This window comes from Vicugna pacos, chromosome 10 (genome assembly GCF_048564905.1).
Source record: "Vicugna pacos chromosome 10, VicPac4, whole genome shotgun sequence".
In the NCBI taxonomy this organism is placed as follows: Eukaryota; Metazoa; Chordata; class Mammalia; order Artiodactyla; family Camelidae; genus Vicugna; species Vicugna pacos.
This window is the reverse complement of record NC_132996.1, coordinates 39,642,548-39,664,256: the sequence shown is the minus strand read 5'-3', so window position 1 is coordinate 39,664,256 and position 21,709 is coordinate 39,642,548. Positions and strand designations below refer to the sequence as shown.

The 21,709-nt window shown below is 42.3% G+C and overlaps 1 protein-coding gene across 4 annotated transcripts in view; it reads left to right on the top strand.

Moving 5' to 3' along the window:
• Window positions 1-21,709, top strand: part of SERGEF (secretion regulating guanine nucleotide exchange factor) — a 202,368-nt gene that overhangs the window by 120,891 nt on the left and 59,768 nt on the right. For 3 of the 4 annotated variants that reach the window (XM_072969634.1, XM_072969632.1, XM_072969633.1), the window contains one exon: window positions 3,395-3,431. In XM_072969634.1, the coding sequence (XP_072825735.1) occupies window positions 3,395-3,431 (37 nt within the window). Of the gene's footprint in view, window positions 1-3,394; window positions 3,432-3,972; window positions 4,104-21,709 lie in introns of those variants that run through there. The other variant, XM_072969636.1, reaches the window with a different exon arrangement.

Here is a 21,709-nt window from a genome sequence, read left to right as displayed (position 1 = left end):
AAATATGTTATCCAGGGTTGAGGGTTCATGAATAGCAGAGGGCCTTGTGAGGGCCTTGTAAACCATACTAAGCATTTAGACTTTGTCCTACCACCACTGGGATCCTGTGAATGATTTTCTGTAGGGGCATGATGTGATTTATATGTAAGGAAGGTGAGACACATGGCTGTGAGGGGATGCGTTGTCTCGTTTGTCCTGTAGCAGTTCTGTAAGGCAGACAGGAAGATACTGTTATCTGCTTTTTATACCTGAGAACGCTGAGGCTCCAGAGGTTAAATGCCTTGCCGAAGGTCTCAGAGTCAGAAAGCAGAGGACCTGGGACTCACCTAGCTTCGTGGCTCTGAATCTCTTTCTCCTGGGCACACTGCCATTGTTAACAGAGTCTTCTGGAAAGCTGGGCAGTGGGTGGATGCTGACAGAGGCAATATGAAGCAAATGGTCATTGATACAATCTTGTTGAAGGAGTACAGCACTGGGATTTTGTGGCCAGCAAGAAGCAGTGGGGAGCTTTGAGCTTCAAGCACTATACTGCCTCGACAAAATCCATTCATCACTGCCTCGCTCATTAATTCACAGCAGCATCTGCTGCCTGATGCTGGCATTTGTCAGTGGCTTGTTTCTGGAAGCCCCTGGTCCTCAAGGTTAGTCAGTTCTGCAGTCCACAGCCACAGGGTAAGCCCTGGCAGTCAGAGACAGGCCCTTTCTGCCTGCAGTTTGTAAAATGAAATAATTTTATTTTTTAAAAAACAAAGTGTGACCTAGCAGTACAGAACATGAGCTTGGAGATCAGGCAGACCTGGGGTTTAGTTCTGCGGCTGCCACTTAGCTAGCTAGGAAAGTTATGTCATATGCGTGAATCACACTAAAATGAGCAAAATCAAACCTTCCTGAAAAGATGATCATGATCAGTAAGGTGAGACAGAGTTTATAAAGTGCCCTGGTGTGACACATGGCACATATGAGTCCTCAATATATGGTGACTTTACCTCCTGCTCTTTTTGTTGCCACGACCACCACTGGCAGCACTACTGCTACCACCACGGTTACAGAAAGCTTGAAAAATATGGAAGAGAAGGAAAAAATCTTATAGTCTTACCACCATGATGCAGCTGCCCTTAAATTTAATTATATTTCCTTCAGATCTTTTTTCCCCACTAGTTCAGAGCACATCAGATTTTATAGCATATTTACTTTATAGCCAGGCAGGATTTTTTCCTCTGTGATGGGAACTGCATTATACTTATTTTTCTTATTTTTAGTAGATGATTTTTCTGATTGTAAAAATAGGGTATAAAATTTAAGGAGCACAGAAAAAGCCAAAGGGAAAGCCAAACTTGTAATGCCTACCTTACCCATAGCCCAGAGGCTGTCACTAGTAACCTTTTGGTATAGCTCCTTCCAGTCTTTTATTCATGCTTTATTATAGAATTGAGATCATATTACATATACAGTGTGCTTTTTCGGTTCACAGGATATCATGAGTATTCTCCTTTACTGTAAGCATCATTTTCCAAAGCTGCATAGTAATTTCTAGGTCATTCGATAGCTCTGCCATAATTTACATAGAATTCTCCTATTGTTAGACATCTAAGATTTTTTTTCCCCAATTCTTCAATCTAAGCAGCTTCTTATGACAGATCTTAGGGAACCAGCCTCAGTATAACCAGGAAGCACATGATGAACTTGTGCTGTGTGTATAGCCCTGGGTGAAGCACAGGGGTACCCCTCGGATAACTCAGTTACAGAGCCTGCTTCAGAGGACCTAAGACTAGTCACCCTGGAAATACTTACTGGGGTACCATATACAGGTGCTTCTTTGCCAGACACTATCAAGGAATCCACCTAAACATGGGTGACCCTTTTCCCTGTGGAAGCTGAGATCCTGGACGCATAACTTTTACAAAGAAAATAGCCTCAGAAGCTTTGCTGCCCCTTTTCACCTACCAGTGTGTTATTTGGCCTCCTTTGCACAAATACCTTTTGAGCCTGTTACCTTGACTGTCAGGGCCTGTGCTAACTACCTTTGAATGTCACTTCCAAGTGGTTTTCACCGGGAAAGAGTGAGAGGCTATAGCATCAAGAAAGGAACTTGTATGAGAATCAGAATCAGAGAGGCTCTAGTCTTAGTTTTGACACACAGTTGCTCTAGCACCTGAGGCAAGTTATTTCCTCTTCCCAAGCCTGTATTCTCCCTGTAATATGGAAAGATTGGACCAGATGATCCCCAGGGCTCTTCCAGTTGACATTCCATGAGTACCTGAAGCCTTCTTCTTGCCAGGAGCTAAAGTGAGTATCTTGATAAAGGTCACAGGATGCTTCTCGTTCCTTTTAATTAATACCTGGGGAACCATTTTTGCTTTTATGTTCCCAGTCACTTCCTCCTGGTAGCCTTTGGGACGTGCAGAGACTAAAAGGCAAGAAGTATCTCTCACTAGGTGCAAACACTGGATTCAGAACCCAAATGATTATCTTTTATGTGTGAGGTATTTGTTCTTTATGTACCTTGTTCTTTCATTCATACTTTCATTCAACAGGTATTAACTGAGCCCCAGGCCTTGTACAGTCCACTTGTATAATGTAGAGGGGAATGAGACTCAGCCCTGTTCTCAAGACACACAGTCTAGTGAGGAGGCAGGAACAAATGTAAACGACAACCAGATAATTGCTGCAGTGGGTACATGTAAGTCGCATAATGGAAAGAATGCTTGGGTCTGCCTAGAAGCTACAGCAAGGGGCTCTCAGTGGATGCTCTGAACCTTTAAAGGATGAATAGAAGTTTTCTAGGTAGGCAGCTGAAGGGAGAGCATTCCAAGCAAAGAAACAGCATGTGCAAAGGCCCGGAGGTATGAAAACATGTGTGCAAAGGGCTGCAGATAGTTTGTGTGGCTGGAAGTTGAAAGGAAGTGAACAGATGAGAAGTCAAGCATTTTTCCTCAGGCAAGTCTGTTTCTACTGAATTCTTTGCTCATTTTATTAGTCTAGAGGAGAGAGGTGGACTGTTTAGCTCAGTTTTTGAAAGCTGTCATCTGTATTGCCTCATATTTCCATTTTTATAGTAACACATGCTCATTATAGAAAGTTTGAAAAATACAAAAAAAGTAGAAAGAAGAAAAGATTTTTAAAAATCACTCACAGTCTCCTGCCTAGTCAAATACTTTAACATCTTATTGTATTTCTATTCAATGTTGTAGTTTTCACTTATTTTTATGTAGTTGTGACTGTGTTGTAATTATAGTCTTAACTTTTGTACATGGTGCCCCCCCTACTTACTTCCTAAAATTTCCCCTCAAAATGGGTGTTAGTATCATTAAAAGTAACTCTGATTATAAAATATAATGGCTGAAAGAAATACATTTTCTTTGTCTAATATAACTTACTTTCTTTCTTTTTACAGGTCTCTTGTGGGTCAGAGCATAATCTGGCAGTAATGGGTAAGTAACTATTATACTGATAACTGTGTTTATTCTGAAACTTGTGGGCAGAATTGGAGAAGACTCTTGGTTAACCAAAGGCCAGGGTACTTGCGTGGGTGAGTATGTGTGTGTGTGTGCTGGGGGAGATTCTGGGAAATGGGAGTCTTTGGTTGACCAAGGATTTGCTAAAAGCCCCTTTTCTAAGAATTTCTATTCACATCATCCAGCATCTTTTTAAGGTGTCTGAGCTGGCCTCTCTGCCTTAGAAATGGCATTTGGGGATATTAAAGATCTTAGAGGCTGGAGGCATCATGTGTAGAAAGCCAGACGTAAAAGGGGAAGAGGATTGGGTTGCTCTTGGTTCTTGAATAAATCCTTTGCACTTAGTTCTTCCCTCTTGTTCGGCTCTTTCCTTGGAGATGGGGGACTCAGCTCACTGCCCTCAGTGCCTTGTGTTTCACAGCGCTTGGGAACTCCCAGTTGAAGCCAAGCCTCTGACTAATTGACGCTTCCTCTTAGTTGACTCTGGATAACCCAGATTCACTGTTTTTATCATCAGGCTGGTGTGTAACTCCTTCAAGAAGCCTTCTCACTACTACACTCAGTCTCCATCTCACAGACGTAAAAGAGACCACAATGAAGAACTGGCAGAGTTCACAGGCTTCTGCTTACTAGCTGTGTGAACTTAGACAAGATACTTACCTCTCAATGCCTCATTTTTCTCGTTTTTAAACTAAGGAGGGCAGTAGAGCCTCCCTCATAAGGTTGTTGGGGTTGTTGTGAGGATTAAAGGATTTAATATATGTAAAGCACTTGGAATAAAACTTAGCTCCTGGTAAGGGTTTTAGAAGTGTTAGTTGCTATTATCTGATGCCATTAGTTCAAATAATTGCCCTTCTTTGGGCTTTAGGTCCCCCATCTGTGAAACGGGTTAGAACTGAAGACCAAGGTTCCCTCCAGCTCTGATACTTTAGGACTCTGTTACAACCAGATCACTGTCTGCCTTGGGTAGGTGATATCTGTTCTGTGTACTTCTCTCTCCCAGCCTCTGACTCTCAGCTTCTGAAACCCCTGTGTTTTCCTTTTGTTTGCTGCTTATTTGCAGCACCCAGTGCACTGCCTGGCACTCAGCAGAGACTCAGGCAATGTTTTCTGAATTAAGCTAGGCTGGCTCAGCTGCCTGGGGTGGCAGCAGTTTGAAGCACTGCTTTGCAGGCCTGAAAGTGATGTGCAAGGAGGCAGAACCAAGGACAGCAGAGGAAGCAGGCTGCCAGCCAGCAGAGGGGGTGGGGAGTCCAAGGGACTGGAGTCAGAGAGGGAGCAAGAAAATGTAACAGCAAACCTGCACGCTCTGCAGTGGTACCAGATAGTGTATACCGGAACTGCTCCAGCCTGTGTGTAATTAAGACAAGCTAATCAAAGACTCAGGCAGTGCCTAGGATGCTGCTGCTGCTGCTGTCACTGGACTGGGAGAGAGGTTGGCTGCCTCTGGAACCAGCACAAAGATGAACATTGCAGGGAATCTAAACACGTGAAAGAACAAATCCAGATGAAAGAGGGGGCCAGAGCCAGCAGTGGGGCAGGCTGGGCTGATAGGACTGTAGAAGGAGCATAGATTCTGCAGGCAGAGAGCCTGGGTTCAAACCGGCGCCGTTGCTGTGTGAGCTTCCTTTTTTCCCTCGGCTGTGTAAGGGGCATCATTCGACCTCGCAGGATTGTTGTTGTGGGGATTAGAGAAGATATTGTCTGTGAAATACCTGGTACTATACAGGGGATATGTAAGAAATTAATTAATAATTCCATTTCTTTTTCTTTTCTCTTGGTCCGTGTGGGGAGAGGAGAGAATCGCTTGTTAGTGTAACTGTTCTGGTGAAGTAATTCTTGGTTGGGAGAGAAAAATGATAACATTCTGGAAAGGTGTGTCCAGCATTACCCAGGAGAGGAAAACAGCAGAGGCAGTGGGAGAGCAGGGCATGCTGGTGAATTCCTCAAGACTGGACCTGTTATTTTCCACTTTGTCCCCAGTGTATGCGACCTGGCTCACAATCTGTTGAATGAATGTTCCAGAGTCAGCAAAGGTGGGCCCAGGCAGGGGGTTCTGGACACGTCCACCTGATGGGAGCAGAGGCTCCTCGCCACTGGAGGGATGAGGCCCTCAGTGGGCACCCTGCAGGGTGCAAGCTGTGCAGCAGGAAGTGACCAGAAGCCTCCTGCTGCCCAGGGCGGGAGGCCCGCAAAAGGGGGACAAGCTGGAGGAGGAGAGTTCCCACTGCTGAAAGCCTGGTTCTCACAGCTGGCTCCTTCCCTCCGCCCTTCTGCCCTTGCCTACTTTAGGTGGATTTCCCTGCCCTCAGTCTCATCCCTGAAATCCCAGCCCTTCAATGCCCCGTGCTGGGTCACACATGTGATAGGCACAGAATAGATACAGAATAGACTGGAACACAGAATAAAGAAGCCAAACTTTGCTCAAGGATAGAATCGGCCTTAATGTCTAATGAATGTGCAACAGGCAGATCAAACTGGAAAGGAAGGGAAAGAGAAGGGTGAAAGTACATAATTCAGGACCTACTCTGTCTTAGAATGGACACAACTCCACAAAATGTTATTTGTTGTACCCGCTTAATAGAGAAGAAAACTGTGAGCCTGACTTCCAAGACTGCTCTTTCCACTCTCTCTTTTCCTCGCATCCGAGGCAGTATGGGTAGTGGTTAAGAAGAGCATAGGCACTGGGGTCATATTGTCTGGATTCAAATCCTGGCTCCTCTGCCTATGAGCTGTGTAACCTTGTATAAATTGCTTAACCTCTCTGTGTCTTGATCGCCTCATCTGAAAGATCATATTATTGACCTCATAGGGTTGTTACGCAAAATGTTGCCTGGCACAGAAGTAAAGGCTCAGTAAATGTTAGCTGCTGCTGCTGTTGTTGTTGTTATATATTAAGATCTCAAGGGAGGAAGGCATTGTAGGATGACCATAGGAAGGCTGAGGCTCAGGGTGGAAATCAGAAGCTGGAGAGAGAAATGTCTCCCCGACCCAGAATATCAGGGTCCGGGGCAGGATCTCAGCATATCTGGAATGGATTTGGAAACTGGGGCCTGGGTACCCCAATCGAGGGATCTGAAAATCCCAACAGCCCTGGAAAACAGTGCCAGCCCAGATTCATTCCAGATCAGGATTGTGCTATTCACCATCCCAGACAGCGACTCGGGACCAGCATGTTCCAGCCTGAGGGAAGCCCCACAGCAGGTATGTTTCGGGTTTCTTAGGGGACCACAATAATTCAACTTTACTACTTCTTTTGCTTCCGGATTTCTTTTTCCCGTCTTCTTTTGCAATTTGGTTTGGCTCTTTCCTTAGTTTCAGTGAAGTTTCTCTTGACCTGTTCTGTGTTTTCCATCAGGCCACCCCCATGGCTAGAGAGGGTGATGAGACAGTGCAAGTTCCTTTTAGAGAGAAGAATGGCTGGAGCTGAGTTTAGAGAAGCTCAAGTGACAGGAAGGAAGAGCTGAAGCCATCGGCCATGCCTGGCCTGGCCACTCTAACTGTGTGCCTTGTACAGTCTCCTCTTCACTAAGCCTGCCTTCTCATCACAGTACCCACCCCTAAATGTTGTTCTTCCAAATGGCATAGGTACGTCGGGTGCCTGAGCAGTGCCCTCCACAGAGTAGGTGCTCAGCGGGTGCTTGTCACTTGGCAGGTTCACTGATTCCCTTCCTCCCTCCCTCTATTCCTTCCTCCTTCCCTCCCTCCCTTACTTCCTTTTCACCAGGATTTCCCTCCCCATCTGACGAAGCTGGCTGGCTCCCATGCATGGACATAGGCTGAGGTCAGCAGACGTGGCATGAAGGCATGTGGCCACCACTTGTTCAGAAGATCAGGCTCCCCAGGCCCAGCTCTGTCTTCGGGGTCCTCACCTCCGCGTCTGGCTGAATTGGCTCCAGCTGTTTTGCTTCCCCCCAGGAGCAGCTTATTTTGGCTTGAATGGGCAATTTGTTTGCCTTCGCTCCTGATGTGCCTTCCCTTCCTGCAGAGAAAAAAGAGCTGACTGCATTTCCTCTCTCCCCCTCCACGCAAACCCTTGGAAGGGATTTTATTGGTGGCCTTTTCCTGGAGCACTCACGCTTGCCAGACAGGCATTGTTTAAGGGTTAGATATTTGGCAGCAAAGTGTAGTGCCTCCTCCTCGAAGCAAAAGCAGCTCTTTTACCAAATTGGAGCTATAACCTATGCAAGGATCTTTTATTTTTTATTTTTTTCATTTCGCTGATGATTTCCAATTGTTGAACCTTTGTACCTTTGTAATATGTGTGGCAGAGCATCTAACCGTGCATGGCCTGAGATCCCTCAGGTGAGGTCGTGTAAGAATTTAATAGAGAGAACTAACTCATTTTGACCCTGGCTGTTCCTCTGAGAGGTGATACTTCCAAACCCTGGGCCTTGTAGGGAGTTTAGAGGCAAGGACAAACTTGTGCAGCCCTGTGCATAGTGTGATGGGCAGAGTGTAATGCCTTATCTATATGGTCCTGTTTAATCCTCATACCAAATTGATGAGTTGGCACTGTTAACCCTATTTTCTAGATGAGGGGAGCTTCAGCGTAGGCTGAGCAGTTTGCCCCGCCCAGGTCACAGGGCCAGGAGGAATCTGTGTGTCAGGTCCTGAACCTGGACCTCTTAACTTTAGAGCATGTGATCTACTAGCTGCTGCTGCCTTCCTGCAGGCCAGTGACCTGTTTCTGAGGCCACCAGAAAAGATTATCTTATCTGTTAATTTCAATATTTATTTCTCCTTCACGTTGGCAAGGTCTTCTGTATATCCAGAGTATATGTAATCTGGTTCAGATTAAGCAGTTCCCTACATAATAACTAGGTAAAATTGTGAAATTGATGACATTGTATTGGAAAACCACCCCTTTTAGGATTCTTCTTCCCCCTTCTATTGTCCCTTTTCTTTAAAAAAAGTTACTTATTTAATTTTTGAATAATCAATACATGTACATGATTCAAAACTTAAAAAGCATAAAAAGATTTAAAATGCAAAACCTTCCTCCTACCTTATCTCACGTCTATCCAGTGCTCAAAACCTTTCTACCATATGTACAGCTATTATTAGTTTCTTCTGTATCCTTCTAGTTTCTTCTTGCATATATGAGTGAATACAAAGATGTATTTTTATCCCCCCCTTTTACATAAATGGTAGTATACTGTGCCTGCTTTTTAGTGTCTGATTTTTTCTTTCAATGATTTATCTGGGAGATCTTTCTGTATCAGTATAAAAGCCTTCCTAATTCATTATTACAGCTACATAATATTTCTGTGTACCTATGCACCGTAATTTATTTAACCAGTATCCTGTTAATGGACATTTAGGTGATTTCCATTCTTTTGCTCATTACAAGTAATAATGTAGTGAATTCTCTTGTATATATATGTTATTTCATGTGTGGGTAAGTATAGTTGTAGGATAAATTCCTGGAAGTGAAATTATTGTATCAAAGAGTAAGTGTATTTGTTATTTTGCAAGATACTGCAAAATTGGCCTCCATAGGAATTATACCACTTTTCACTTCCACCAGCAGTGTATAAGAGTGCCTGTTTCTGCAGCCTCCCTAATAGTGTGTTAGGAAACTTTTGGATTTTTGCCATTTTAATAGGTGAAAAATTACTCAGGGTGGTTTTGGTTTATCTTACTTTCTAAATTGAAGTGCAGTGTATACACAGTAAAGTGTGCAAATTGTAAGGATTTTGTTTGATGAGTTTTTACATATATATATGCAAATGTATATATACATATATGTGTATATATATACATATATATATATATATTTAAGAAACCACCACCCAGCACAAGAGACAGAACATTTCCAGCATCCCAGATGGCTACCTCATGCCCCTTCTCAGTCAATATCCCACCCCCAGAGGTAACTACTGTTCTGACTTCTTTTCCAGAGATGAGTTTTGCCTGTTCTTGAACTTCATATAAATGGTGTCATACAATGTGAACACTTTTGTGTTTGGCTTCTTTTGTTCAGCACATTGTGTCCGTAGAATCATCCATTCTTTGTGTAGCAATAGTCCTTTTTATTGGTCAGTAATATTCCACTTTTGAATATACTACAGCCTACTTATCCATTTAATTATTAATAAACATTTGGGTTGTTTCCAGTTTGAAGATTGTGAATAAAGCTGCTATGTACATTTGTATACATGCCTTTTGGTGAACATATACATTTATTTCTCTTGGGTACATAACTAAGAGTAGGATTTCTAGGTCATATGTTTAACATTAGTAAATTCTGCTCAACAGTATAACAAAGTAGTTGTACCAATTTTTACTCCCACTAGCAACACATGAGAATTTTAATTGAGCCATATCCTTGCCAGGTATTTTCAGTCTTAACTGATTTAGGCTATTCTGCTGAATGTGTAGTGTGGAATCTCTCTGATTTTAATTTGCGTTTCTCTGATAACCAGTGATTTGGAGCATGTTTTCATATGCTTATAGGCCACTTGGGTAGTTTCTTTTGCAAAGATTTTGCCCATTGTTTTAAAGTGGGTTTTGCCTATGTTTTTCTTAATGATTTGTAGGAATCCTTTATCTTATGGATTCAAGTCCTTTGTTGGATTTATGAATCGTGAACATCTCCTAGGCAGTGGCTTATTCTTTTGGTCTCTTAATGATATCTTTTGGTAAATAGATATTCTTAAGTTTAATGAAGTCCACTTTATCAGTCTTTAATGGTTTGAAGTATTTGTGCTCTGCATTTTGCCTGTCTCAAAGTCATGAAAATATTCTCCTGTGTTTTCTTCTTGAAGCTTTATTATTCAGCTTTTTACGTTTAAGTCTAAAATCTATCTCAAATTAGTTTTAAAAAATTGCTCCAGAGTCATTAATCGAAAAGTTCATCCTTTCCCCTTTGAATTTTGGGAGCTCCTTTGTTGTAAGTCAAGAGACTGTATTATATGTGTGAATCTGTTTTTGGACTCTCTCTTTTCTTTCATTAGTTTATTTTTTATTTATATGCTAGTAAGTGTCACACTGTCTTGAGTAGTGTAGCTTCATAATAAATCCTGTTATCTGGTATTGTGAGCCCTCCAACTTCCTCTCTTTTTTGGGGGGGGCTTTCTAATCTCTGTCTAATTTTAATTATTATGAATGATGGTGGTGCATCTTTTCGTATATTCAAGGGCTATTTGTAATTTCTTCTTTATGAAGATTTTTTCCCATACCTGTACTAGTTTTTTACTGCTACTATAACAAATTACCACAAAATCAGCAGCTTAAAAGAACACAAATATGCCATCTTAGAGTTTGAGGGCAGAAGTCTGAAATGAGTCTCCCTAGACTAAAATCAAGATGCGAGCAGGTGGCATTCCGTTCTGGAGGCCAAAGGGAAATTTTGTTTTCTTGCCTTTTCAAGCTTTTGGGGGCTGCCTGCATTCTTTGACTTGTCCTCTTACGTATTTAAACCCGTCAAGACTTGGGGAGTCTTTCTCACATCACATCATTCTGATCCTGACTCCTCTGCCTCCCTCTTCCACATTTAAGAAGCTTTGTGATTACATGGGCCCACACAGATAATCCAGCATAATCTCCCTATTTTAAGGTCAGCTAACCAGCAAATTTAATATCATCTGCTCTCTCAGTTCTCCATTGCCAGGTAACATTACATTTACAGGTTCCAAAAACTAGGGCTTTGAGAGGCCATTGTTCTGTCTAGCACAGTATCCTTGGTCCTTTTATGCAATTGGATTGTTGATATTTTTCTAATAAATTTCTAGGAGCTCTTTACGTATTGGAGAGATCAGACCTTTGTCTGTGATTTGAATTGCAAATGTATTTTCCCAGATTTTTGCCTTTTGTTTTTCCTTTTGATGTTTCTGTTTTGTCCTGTTCTTAACCATGCAACTTTTCCTTTCACTATAGATGAAATGTATCAGCCTTTCCCTGGATGGCTTCAGGATTTTGAGTTAGAGAATCCCTCCCCACTTCAGGGTGTATTTTACTCCAGTACTCTATGGTTTTATGTTTTACATGTAAATCTTTGATCCATTTGGAATTTATCCTGATATGCAATGTCAGGTGTGGATTCAACTTCATTATTTCTCCAGATGGCTACTCAATTGTCTCAACACTATTTATTGAATTTCCTTTTTCTGGCTGCCTTCCTGGGTCCTGTCACTACCAGAGTAGCCTTAAGGCATAAACAGAAGCAGTGACTTAACTCAAAATTGCCCAGCTTGTCAGTGGCAGAGCTGGGGCTAGAACAGGGGTCCAGCTCTTGTTGCTCAGACGGGAGCTTGTGGCTGGTTCTCGAGGAGCTTTCCCAAGGGGTTGTGATCTCCCGGGCTGTTTACCAAGCAGAGGGGGACTGGTGAGGTGGAGCAGCCTCTTTTACATAGTTTCCTTGTTTCTGATGCTCTGTCCCAGGTTCTGATTTGCTCAGTTCTGGAGCTGATGTACTCATCACTATCACACCTGCCTCTGGAGGCACCATGTTTTCTTCTCTGCCAGGCCAGAAAGGTGATAAGATCTTTTGCATTCGGGAGGGATGTTTCACAATTAATACACAGATGTTTTTACAGACCATTGGTTATCATTTCTGTTGAGTCATTATTTTTCAAGTTGTCACCTCATATCACAAGGTCTGCCTTTCTAGCTCTCAGTAAAAGTGAATTTTCCCCCTCACCATTACTCCTAAAGAAGCAATGTTTGTATCACTCCACGGTGGTCATTCCACATGAGACCACAGGTGAGGGTGCCAGGCTGTCAAGGAGGCTCACATACTTGCTAAATTATTCACTCTCTCATCTCAGTCTTTTTGGGTACAAGATTGACCACCATGTTTTGGCACAATGCTCTGGTCCTTTCAGAGTTGCTTACACTAGCAAAAACCATAACTGTGACCCACTACACTTGTTTATAGATACTCAAAAGGTTGGGGCCCTGCAAAGGTCAGTATAACTAAGGTGAACTCAAGGTGAAAAATACAGAGTAAGATAGATACAGCCTTCTGCAGTGGAAAGGCAGAGCTCTGGTCCTAGCTCCATCTACTGCTAACTCTCTGTGTGACCCTGGGCAGGTACTCTCCCTCTCTGGGGCTCAGGATCCTCATCTGGGAAATATTTCTAAAGCCCGCTTCACCCCTCAAGTCTGTCCTCATGGTCACAAACTGTGTCGTACTTCTTAATAGACGCACACCATCTACACTTGCCCTGCATGCGTTAGGTGCTTCGTATATTTGTTAAATGCCAAGTGAATACTGCATACAGTGTTTTCCCCATCCCCTCCCTTCAGCTTGCTAGTGGCTGATAGTGTGCCCTGTAGCATTCTGGGTGCTGCAGAGGAATACAGCACTGGTCTTACCTTACGGAGCTCACATTTAATGGGAAAGAGAGCTATGAATTAAGCCTAGTACATGATACATACTTAATAAATACTGAATGAGCAAATGAATGAGTACAAAGCAGAGAGTGACAAGAATTAGAAGAAAAGTGAAAGTAAAGTAGGATTAACTTTGGAACTCCTCATGGCAGAGGGTGTTTCTGAGTGGAGGAAGGATAAAGAGCATTCTGTGCTGAGACTCTAACACCAGCAAAGGGAAGGAAGGCTTTAAAGTGTGAGTTGTGGTTGAGGGGCAAGTGGTCAGCCAGCAAGACATTGGAGAGTCTCTGGTGGTCCTGTCCTAGGGGCATGGACTTTACTGTATAGACAGTGTGGCAGCATTAAGCGTTATTTAGGAAAACACTCATAAGTTGATAATTGCAGCAGAAGATAAAAGGCACTTTTTTTTAAAGATAATTTTTTTTTTATAGAATCAAAGAGAACTGACAGTCGTGGCTACCTACTAAGTGCTGGCACCGCTTTGAGCATTTTGTCTGTACCATTTCAGTCAGTCATCACCATGCAAGCTAGAAAGTAGACAAGTAAGACTTCTCCCTGTTTTCCAGATGGGAAAATGGAGACTCAAAGAGGTAAAGCCCTGGATTCAGACTGACATCTGCTGACTCTGAGGTCTGCACTTCCCCCTCATCCGCTGCCTCCTACAGAGGTCAGGCTTTGGCTTAGTTAGAGTATAAAGCAGCACTTTAGAAGACAGGAAAAAGCAGCAGCAGAGCTGGTATTGGTAGTACTTGTCTGGAGGGGGAGAGACCAGCCTGTATCCTGGTCTGCCCTCAGACCATAGTACCCAGGGGACCATGTGCGGCGTGGGGCAACTTTGACAATGGCCAAGGAGTCAGGCCCTGGAGCCTACTCTGTCCTCCCTTAGGTAGTAGCAAGCTTCCTGAATCTGGGTGACACCCTGGTATCTCCCTGTGAATGCCCAGACTCACAGTGTCACCCCTTAGCACCCACAGGCCTTGTACCAGTCCCCCTAAATACCACCTACCCAATGGCTGCTGTCCCTTCTGCCTCTCACCTCTGTGGAATCCGCTCTTCCTCTTGGGTGCACCTAAGCCCTTAAATGCAGAACAGCTATGACCATTCATTCCTAAGTGCTCTCTCTGGGCAGGGCTTCAGCAACATTCTGTTCACCCATTTGATCATTCATAGATTTATTCGTTCAGTACGAAGATAATACCACATAGTGGGGAAGAGTTCTGGACCAAGGGACCTGAATACAAGACTTGTTGCTGTCACCTTGGTCAGGCCACTTTCCTTCTCTGGGCCTCCTTTTTTTTAATGGATAAAATGAGAGAATTGTATAAGATAATCTTCAAGGTCTCTTCCAGCTCTGACACTTTCTGAGACTGTGTTTTGTTCATAAAATTCATAAACTCACACCTTCACTGAACATAGGGTTAGGGAATACTTCTAAGACATGATGTTTGAGGGAGGTCTTAAAGGATGAGCAGGAGAAAGAGAGAGGCATTCCAGGGGTCAACAAGAACAAAAGCATGCAGAAGGCATGGCAAATTTGAGGAAAAGAGGGGAGCGGGAGGGGACCAGAGCAGTGGGAGACAAGGCTGCAGGGATGTCTGTGGCCAGCCCATGAAGGCTAAGGAACTGGGACTTCATCCTGTGTGGTAACAGGGAGCAGGAAAGGTCTTACAGCAGAAGAATGACTTGAGCTTACCTGTTTTCAGAAGCAAACAGTTGTTCAGCAGAGGAATCTGGAAGGAATGGCAGTGGGTCTGGTCTTGTGGCTTTTAAGTTATTAATTGGGTATGTTTGTGGTTTTCAGCTTGAGGCAAGGAAGATGCTGCTGACCTTTTGGCCTCAAAACACTGGATTGTTACGACTGGGCACTGTGGCTCCAGAATCCCCATCAGACTCCTTGGCCCGGACTCTGCCCATCCTAGTTGTAACTCCAGGTCCAGCCCAAGGCCAGTTCTTCCCTCTTCCCATGGCAGCCCAGAGGCTGACTTAGTCAGGAAGCTGCACAGTGTAGCCCCAGCTTGGCACACATGCAAATGCCAGTAGCCTCTTCTGTGTGCTCACTGCTTTCCAGTGCACAAGGCATCTCCACTCATCCATCTCCTTTCATTCTCGCAGTCACTCTGAAGTTCCCAGGACAAGTTCAATCCCTGTTGTACAAATGGGGAAACAGAATCTCAGAAAAGTTGCACAATTTGCCCTCAAGCAGCGTAACACAGTGTGAGGAGCTGAGGTCTTGGAGTTAGGGAGCCATGGGTTTCAGTTCCAGCTCTGTGTGACTGTGTCTGTGTGACTGTGGGCAAGGTTGCTACCCTCTGTGAACTATGAGTTTCTCATCTCTAAAGACTGAAGTAATAGTAACTTCTGTCACTGCTCATCACTGGGTGAGTTCTATGGTTTATGGGAAAGCTCCCGGCACAGAGTAGGTGCTCAGGATGGCTGTTTCTGACTCACTTCAGCACCCTTTCTGTGTTTTGCCTTCTTTCCCATATGGGAAAGAAGTTTGTCATCTCTCTTGCTCCTCTATTCTGAAGTCAATGCCATAGATGTATATTAATGAAAAAAGCCTTCTTGTGTATCCTGCATGAAGCTCAGCCCTGTGGATGGGGTGAATGGACACAGGAAATGGCGCCTGCCCTCACTTTTCTTGTTCCTGGTTGGTGTCAGGGGGAGGACCAGAGAGGGTCTAGTCCTCACTTTTTTTTTTTGCTTTTAAAAAATAAATTTATTGAAGTATAGTCAGTTACAATGTGTCAATTTCTGGTGTATAGTATGTTTTAGTCATACATTTACATACATATATTCATTTTCATATTCTTTTTCATTATAGGTTACTACAAGATATTGAATATAGTCCCCTGTGCTATACAGAAGAAATTTGGTTTTTTAATCTATTTTATATATAGTAGTTAATGTTTGCAATTCTCAAACTCCTAATTTATCTGTTCCTTCCTCCTTTCCCCCTAGTAACCATAGGTTTGTTCACTGTGCCTATGAATCTGTTTCTGTTTTGTAGATAAGTTCATTAGTGTCTGCTTTTTTCTTTTTTTTAATTGAAATATAGTCAGCTTACAATGTTGTGTCAATTTCCAGTGTACAGCATAATGTTTCAGTCATATATATATGTGTGTGTATGTATGTATGTGTATATGTATATATGTGTTTATGTGTGTATTCTTTTTCATTATAGGTTACTATAAGCTTTGAATATAGGTCCCTGTGCTATACAGTAGGACCTGTTGTTTATCTATTCTGTATATAGTAATTTGTATCTGCTAATCCCAAACTCCTAATTTATCCCTCCCCACCTTTCCCCCTTTGGTAACCATAAGTTTGTTTTCTATGTTTGTAACTCCACTTCTATTTTGTAAATAAGTTCATTTGTGTCTTTTTTTTTTTGATTCCACATATAAATGATATATGATATTTTCCTTTCTCTTTCTGGCTTCACTTAGAATGATGATCTCCAGGTCCATCCGTGTAGCTGCAAATGGCATTATTTTATTCCTTTTTTATGACTTAGTAATATTCTATTATATAAATACACCACATCTTCTTTATCCAGTCATTTGTCAGTGGACATTTAGGTTGTTTCCATGTCTTGGCTATTGTAAGTAGTGCTACTGTGAACATTGAGGTACATGTATCTTTTTGCAGTAGAGTTCCCTCCGGATATATACCCACAAGTGGGATTGCTGGATCATATGGTAAATCTATTTTTAGTTTTTTGAGGAATCTCCATACTGTTTTCCATAATGGCTGCTCCAAATACATTCCCACCAACAGTGTAGGAGGCTTCCCTTTTCTCCACATGCTTCTCAGCATTTATCATTTGTGGACTTTTTATTGATGGCCATTCTGTCTAGTCTTCACTCTTTAAAAAGAGCTAAGGTGATCTGACCATCAAGTGTGGTGTGAATCATCACTTCTTCCACCACAGGGAACTTAACTATGTGGTGTGCACCAGGCTAAGCTCTCACACACAGTCTCACTATCTCACTAGGCTCTTGTGTGCACTCTTATGTACACTATGGATGTATGTATCATAGACACACTGTAACACATATCCCTGTTTTACAGATGAGAAAAATGAGGCTCAAGAAAAGTTAAACATCTTGTCTTAAGATCTTACAACTAATATTTGATGGGATTGGTTATTTGAACTAGATTATCTGACTCTAGAGTATGCCCTTTTTTTATTAGGTTATTTTGTGTTTACTACAGAATAGTATATGTATGTATTTAAAAAGCAAAAAAAAAAATAACTAAAAGGCTTAATAATAATGGCAGTTTCTGTCTTGCTTTTTCCCACCTCCTGGTCCCATTCCCAGAGCCAACCATTTTGAATTATTTTCAGGTATCTACCTCTGTATTTCTAAATTAATACTCATTTAAGATATCAATTTTAAATAAAATAACTTTTATCTATTGATTTCTTAATACAAAGAAAAATTAATCATCTTCCACCGCCATCTCTGTTTCTTCTCCTGTCATCCTCCCAACTATGGTTAGATCATTAGTCCATTATATGACCAATTTAAATGCTGTTCTCAGTGTTGAGCCAAGTAATGTATCATAATATGGCTCCTGTGCTGTACTTTTTCTTTTCCTGGAGTTAGCATTGCCTGTTTTTAAGTCTTCCTTATATAACTATCTATATACTAATTGCCTGTTTTTAAGTCTTCCTTATATAACTATCTATATACTAATCACCGATTCTTCCCAGATACCCCCAAAACGTCTGTATACTTCATGATACTCTTTTTGACATGATCAGATACATCAGCTCTGTTAGCAGTTTCCGCACCCCCTCTCGCTGCACCGGACTCCAGAGCTCTACCCTCCTGCTCCAGTCTGAATGGTTACTCCCCGCCTGCACAGCTGTCACCCCGTGATTTCTCTCTGCATTCTCCTGTGTCCAGTCCCTGTTTCACCTGCTCCCTGTCTTCTTCCCTCTTTAAATTAGCATCTAATTTTGGTGGAGCATGTATTCCAGTAGCTTCCTGAGAAAGAATAGTTGGAGATGAATTTTTTGATTTCTTGAAGTTCTGAAAATATATTTGCTCTGCTTTCAAACTTAATTGATGGTTTAGCTGTGTGTAGGATTCTAGGCTGGAAATTCTTTTTCTTCTAATTTTTAAAGGAAAGATATCCATGTTTCCATTGTCTCCTAGATTCTCACGTTACTATGAGAAGTCTGCCGTTTTGTTTTGTTTTTTTTCCCTAATTCCAGTTCCTTTGAATGTGACTAGGTTTTGTGTTGCTGGTGGTTTCTTCTTTGAAACTTTTAGGAGCTTCTCTTTATCTTTAGTGTGTTTTGAAATGTTATGATGATGTGCCTTGGTGTGGATCATCTTTTAGTCATTGTCCTGTAGTTATTGAGCCCTCAGACTGGAGGCATATGCCCTTCAGTGCTGGGAAATGTTTCTTGCAATGATTCTTTGGTAACTTTTTCCTTATTATTATTATTTTTTTCTGTTCTCACTTTCTGGGACTTCTGTCAGATATATATTGAATCTCCTGGGCTTTTCTTCTAATATCCTTAGCTTTTCTTTCCTCTTGGGCATGTTTTTACTCTTTTTAATCACTTTTTGGGAGACTTCCTTGACTTCACCTTCCAACCTTTCTAATAGAATTTTTATTTTGGCTATCATTTATCATTTCCAAGGGCTCTCTGTTATTCTTTAATCCTTTAAAAAATAATTTCCTATCTTGTTCATATTGCCTTATCATCTGTCACTTCTCCATGGATATTGTATAGACTTTTAAAAAATGTTCTCTTTTGCTCTCTGCCTTGTTTCTATCTCTTCTACTTTTTTTTTTCTATTTCATCATTTTGGATTCTGTCTTACATATTGGAGCCTGTGCTGGATGTTTTTCACTTGCCTTCCAGATGTACTCTCTACTCTTCTCCACCCTCTAAGACAAGTGTCCCCTTCAGCTGGCACTGGGCCACAGCCTCCTCCACTTTGTGAAGTCAGTTACTTCCTCCATCTGTTCTTCATCTGAAATGTGCTGAGCTGTCTTGTCTGCTGTTGTCTCCTCTTCCATTCTCCTTTTCATGGTGGATTTATATGTTCTGTACTTCTTTCCAGCCAGTTTCATGGGACTTTGGAAGGAAGTAGAGATAAAGGCCTGGGCTCAATCTGCCCTTATTAGTCGGAAGTTCCTAGCTGGTTTTTGTAGCCCACAGATGCAAAGGGTATGGGACATGGTCCCAAAGTGGCCCTGAGGCTGCAAGGCAAACTGGGAGCTGACAGAGGGTAAGCCATCCACAGCTGAAACCCTGCACCATGGCCTTTGTGTTGGCCTTTGTGATTTGTGAGTCTGTTCATTTTATTCAGGCAGCACCTCTTAGATAAATTCTGCATTTGAAGAGAATTTACTATGATCAGTTGGGAACTGACTTGCAAAATTTTTCAGCAAATGGCATTAGATAGCAAGAAGGCAAAAAAAAAAGTAAAATGATAGGGACTTTTGGACAGATGCTCTTTAAAAATTTAATTTTGCCAAATGAAGTGGTTAGCCAAAGGTTTATGGGCTTCTACTGTGGAAGGGGACTGCCTTTTGGGGGAGGGGAGCAAAATTTTAGCTGATCTAATGTAAGAAGAGGCCTAGGGTCCTAAAAGCATAGACTTTGAAGGTGGAGGGGACTTCAGAAATGACCTAATCCCCACAGAAGAGGACATGAAGGCCTAAGTGAGGAAATGATCTGCTCAGTCACACAGCAAGTCAGAGTTTGAACCCAGGTTGACAGCCCCCAAGTCTTAACTCTAGCTAGCACCACCACACCTCTTTGGAGACAGAGCATCACAACTTCTGAAGTGACTCCAAGGCCCGCATCCTTGTCATGCTGACCTGGCAACCCTTGATGTGGCTCACTTCTGGGTAGTCTCTGCTGCTCCGCCTCACTAGAGATCCCGTATCCCCCAGTTCCCTCTGCTGCATCACTTCACAGGTTTTCAGCAAGTGCAGCCCAGTAATATACAGAAATTAGACTTGTTTTTTTTATTGAAGTGTAGTTGATACGTAGTGTTGTATTAGTCTCTGGTGTACAGCATAGTCATTCAGTTTTACACACACATATACACACACATATGTGTATGTGTGTATATATATTCTTTTTCATTATAGATTACTAAAAGATACTGAGTATAGTTCCCTGTGCTGTACAGTAGGACCTTGTTGTTTATCTGTTTTATATATAGTAGTTAGTATCTGCAAATCCCAAACACCCAGTTTATCCCTCCCCACCCCTTTCCCCTTCGTAACTGTAAGTTTTTCTGTGTCTGTGAGTCTGTTTCTGTTTTGTAAATTAAGTTCATCTTGTCATTTTTTTTAGATTAGACCTGTTTCCTTTTATTTCTTAATTTTTGAGCCTCTCCCAGGGATTGCTATATGAACTTAGTTGTAGTTTAAAAAAAAAAAGGGTAAAGACTTCAATACCTCAGCTTTGGGGGGAAGGTAAGGGGAAATAAGGGCCTAGGAAGTCAACACAGGACATTATCAACTCTCAAATATTTGCTGACCATAATAACAGTGGTAGTTGACATTATCAGTCCGTTAGCATGGACCTTGTGCAGTTTTATACATTATTAATTTATTCTTTATACCAACCATTAAGTAGTACAGTTATTTTACACGTCTCACAGATTGGGGGAACCAAGATAACTCACTCCGGGAGAAGAGGATTGTCCTGGGTGCTCTACAGTGTAAAGATCTGGGCATCCAAAAATGGTGAATTCATAGTTAGTGATATTATCCCAAATTATTCAGCAGTAAATCAATAAGAGCTGCAAAAGGATCTCTTGTGGCTGCTAGAAGGCTCCAGCCTGAGCCTGTCCCCATGAAAGTGTAGAAGGAAAGTGTTTCGTTTTATGTAACATCAGGGAACTGGGGGGGTTCGTATACACAAAGGATGACAAAATCAGGATCTAAACAAGGGTGGAAATGTGAGCTGAAGTCAGCAAAGTAACATTTAATTGGGCATAGATGTAAGAGTGGGCCTAGTGGTAGAAGCTGTAAGTCTTGGGTATTGACTGCCCGCACAGCTCCTGGTCAGCTTGCGCTAGTGAGGCTGGAGCACGGGGGAGGCCGCTGAGGCAGCAGAGGTGTAGGCAGAGGGGAGAGGATGAGCTTGTTGGCTCTGTTACCTTTAAACTGTCAGTGGGACAGGCAGTGTAATGGTCCTGAAGACAGGAGTAAAAGGGGTCTATCCCAGGACGGGCTAGGAGTGGGGATGTAGTTTTATGTCTCAGCTGTGCCCACACTGCAGAATAAACTTTATTCACTCAAGGGAGAGCCCACAAAGTGCAGGTGCACTTGGCAATGTCGATTCTGTAGAATTAAAGTGGGTTGGAGCTAAAGGGCCTCAAAAACCATCTGTTCCCACTCCTCAACTAGGAATGAGATACCCAAATTCTTGGAGGGGACAGTGATAGGTTCCAGTTGTGAGTGAGTCAGGGAAGAGGCCCAGGCTGACTGTGAAAGTGGATCTCCCAGCACTCAGCACTCAGCTGGGAGATCCACTTTCACAGTCAGCCTGGGCCTCTTCCCTGGACTGCCCCTCCCCTATGGAAGATTTCTTTTTAATCTTGCCCTTAGAGTGTTCAGATACTTTTATTAATCTTCTCTTTTTTGTGACTCTAAGTAATTTGCTTGCCTTCCAAGGGCTCTAGTTGCCCAAATACAAAAATAAACATCATAATCTGGTCCCCCCTACCTTGCTTCATAAAGGCTTCCTGATGTTGTAATAAGTATAAGTATGATTAGAAAAGAAAGATAATCATTTTGCATAAAAAGCAAGATAGAATACCATAGTTTTAATAAATATGGTTCTATTATAATTCTCAAATGAATTTGATGTGGTTGGGAGGGAGGGACACTAAATCCATGAAAGACACCTGACTAGGTTTCAACTC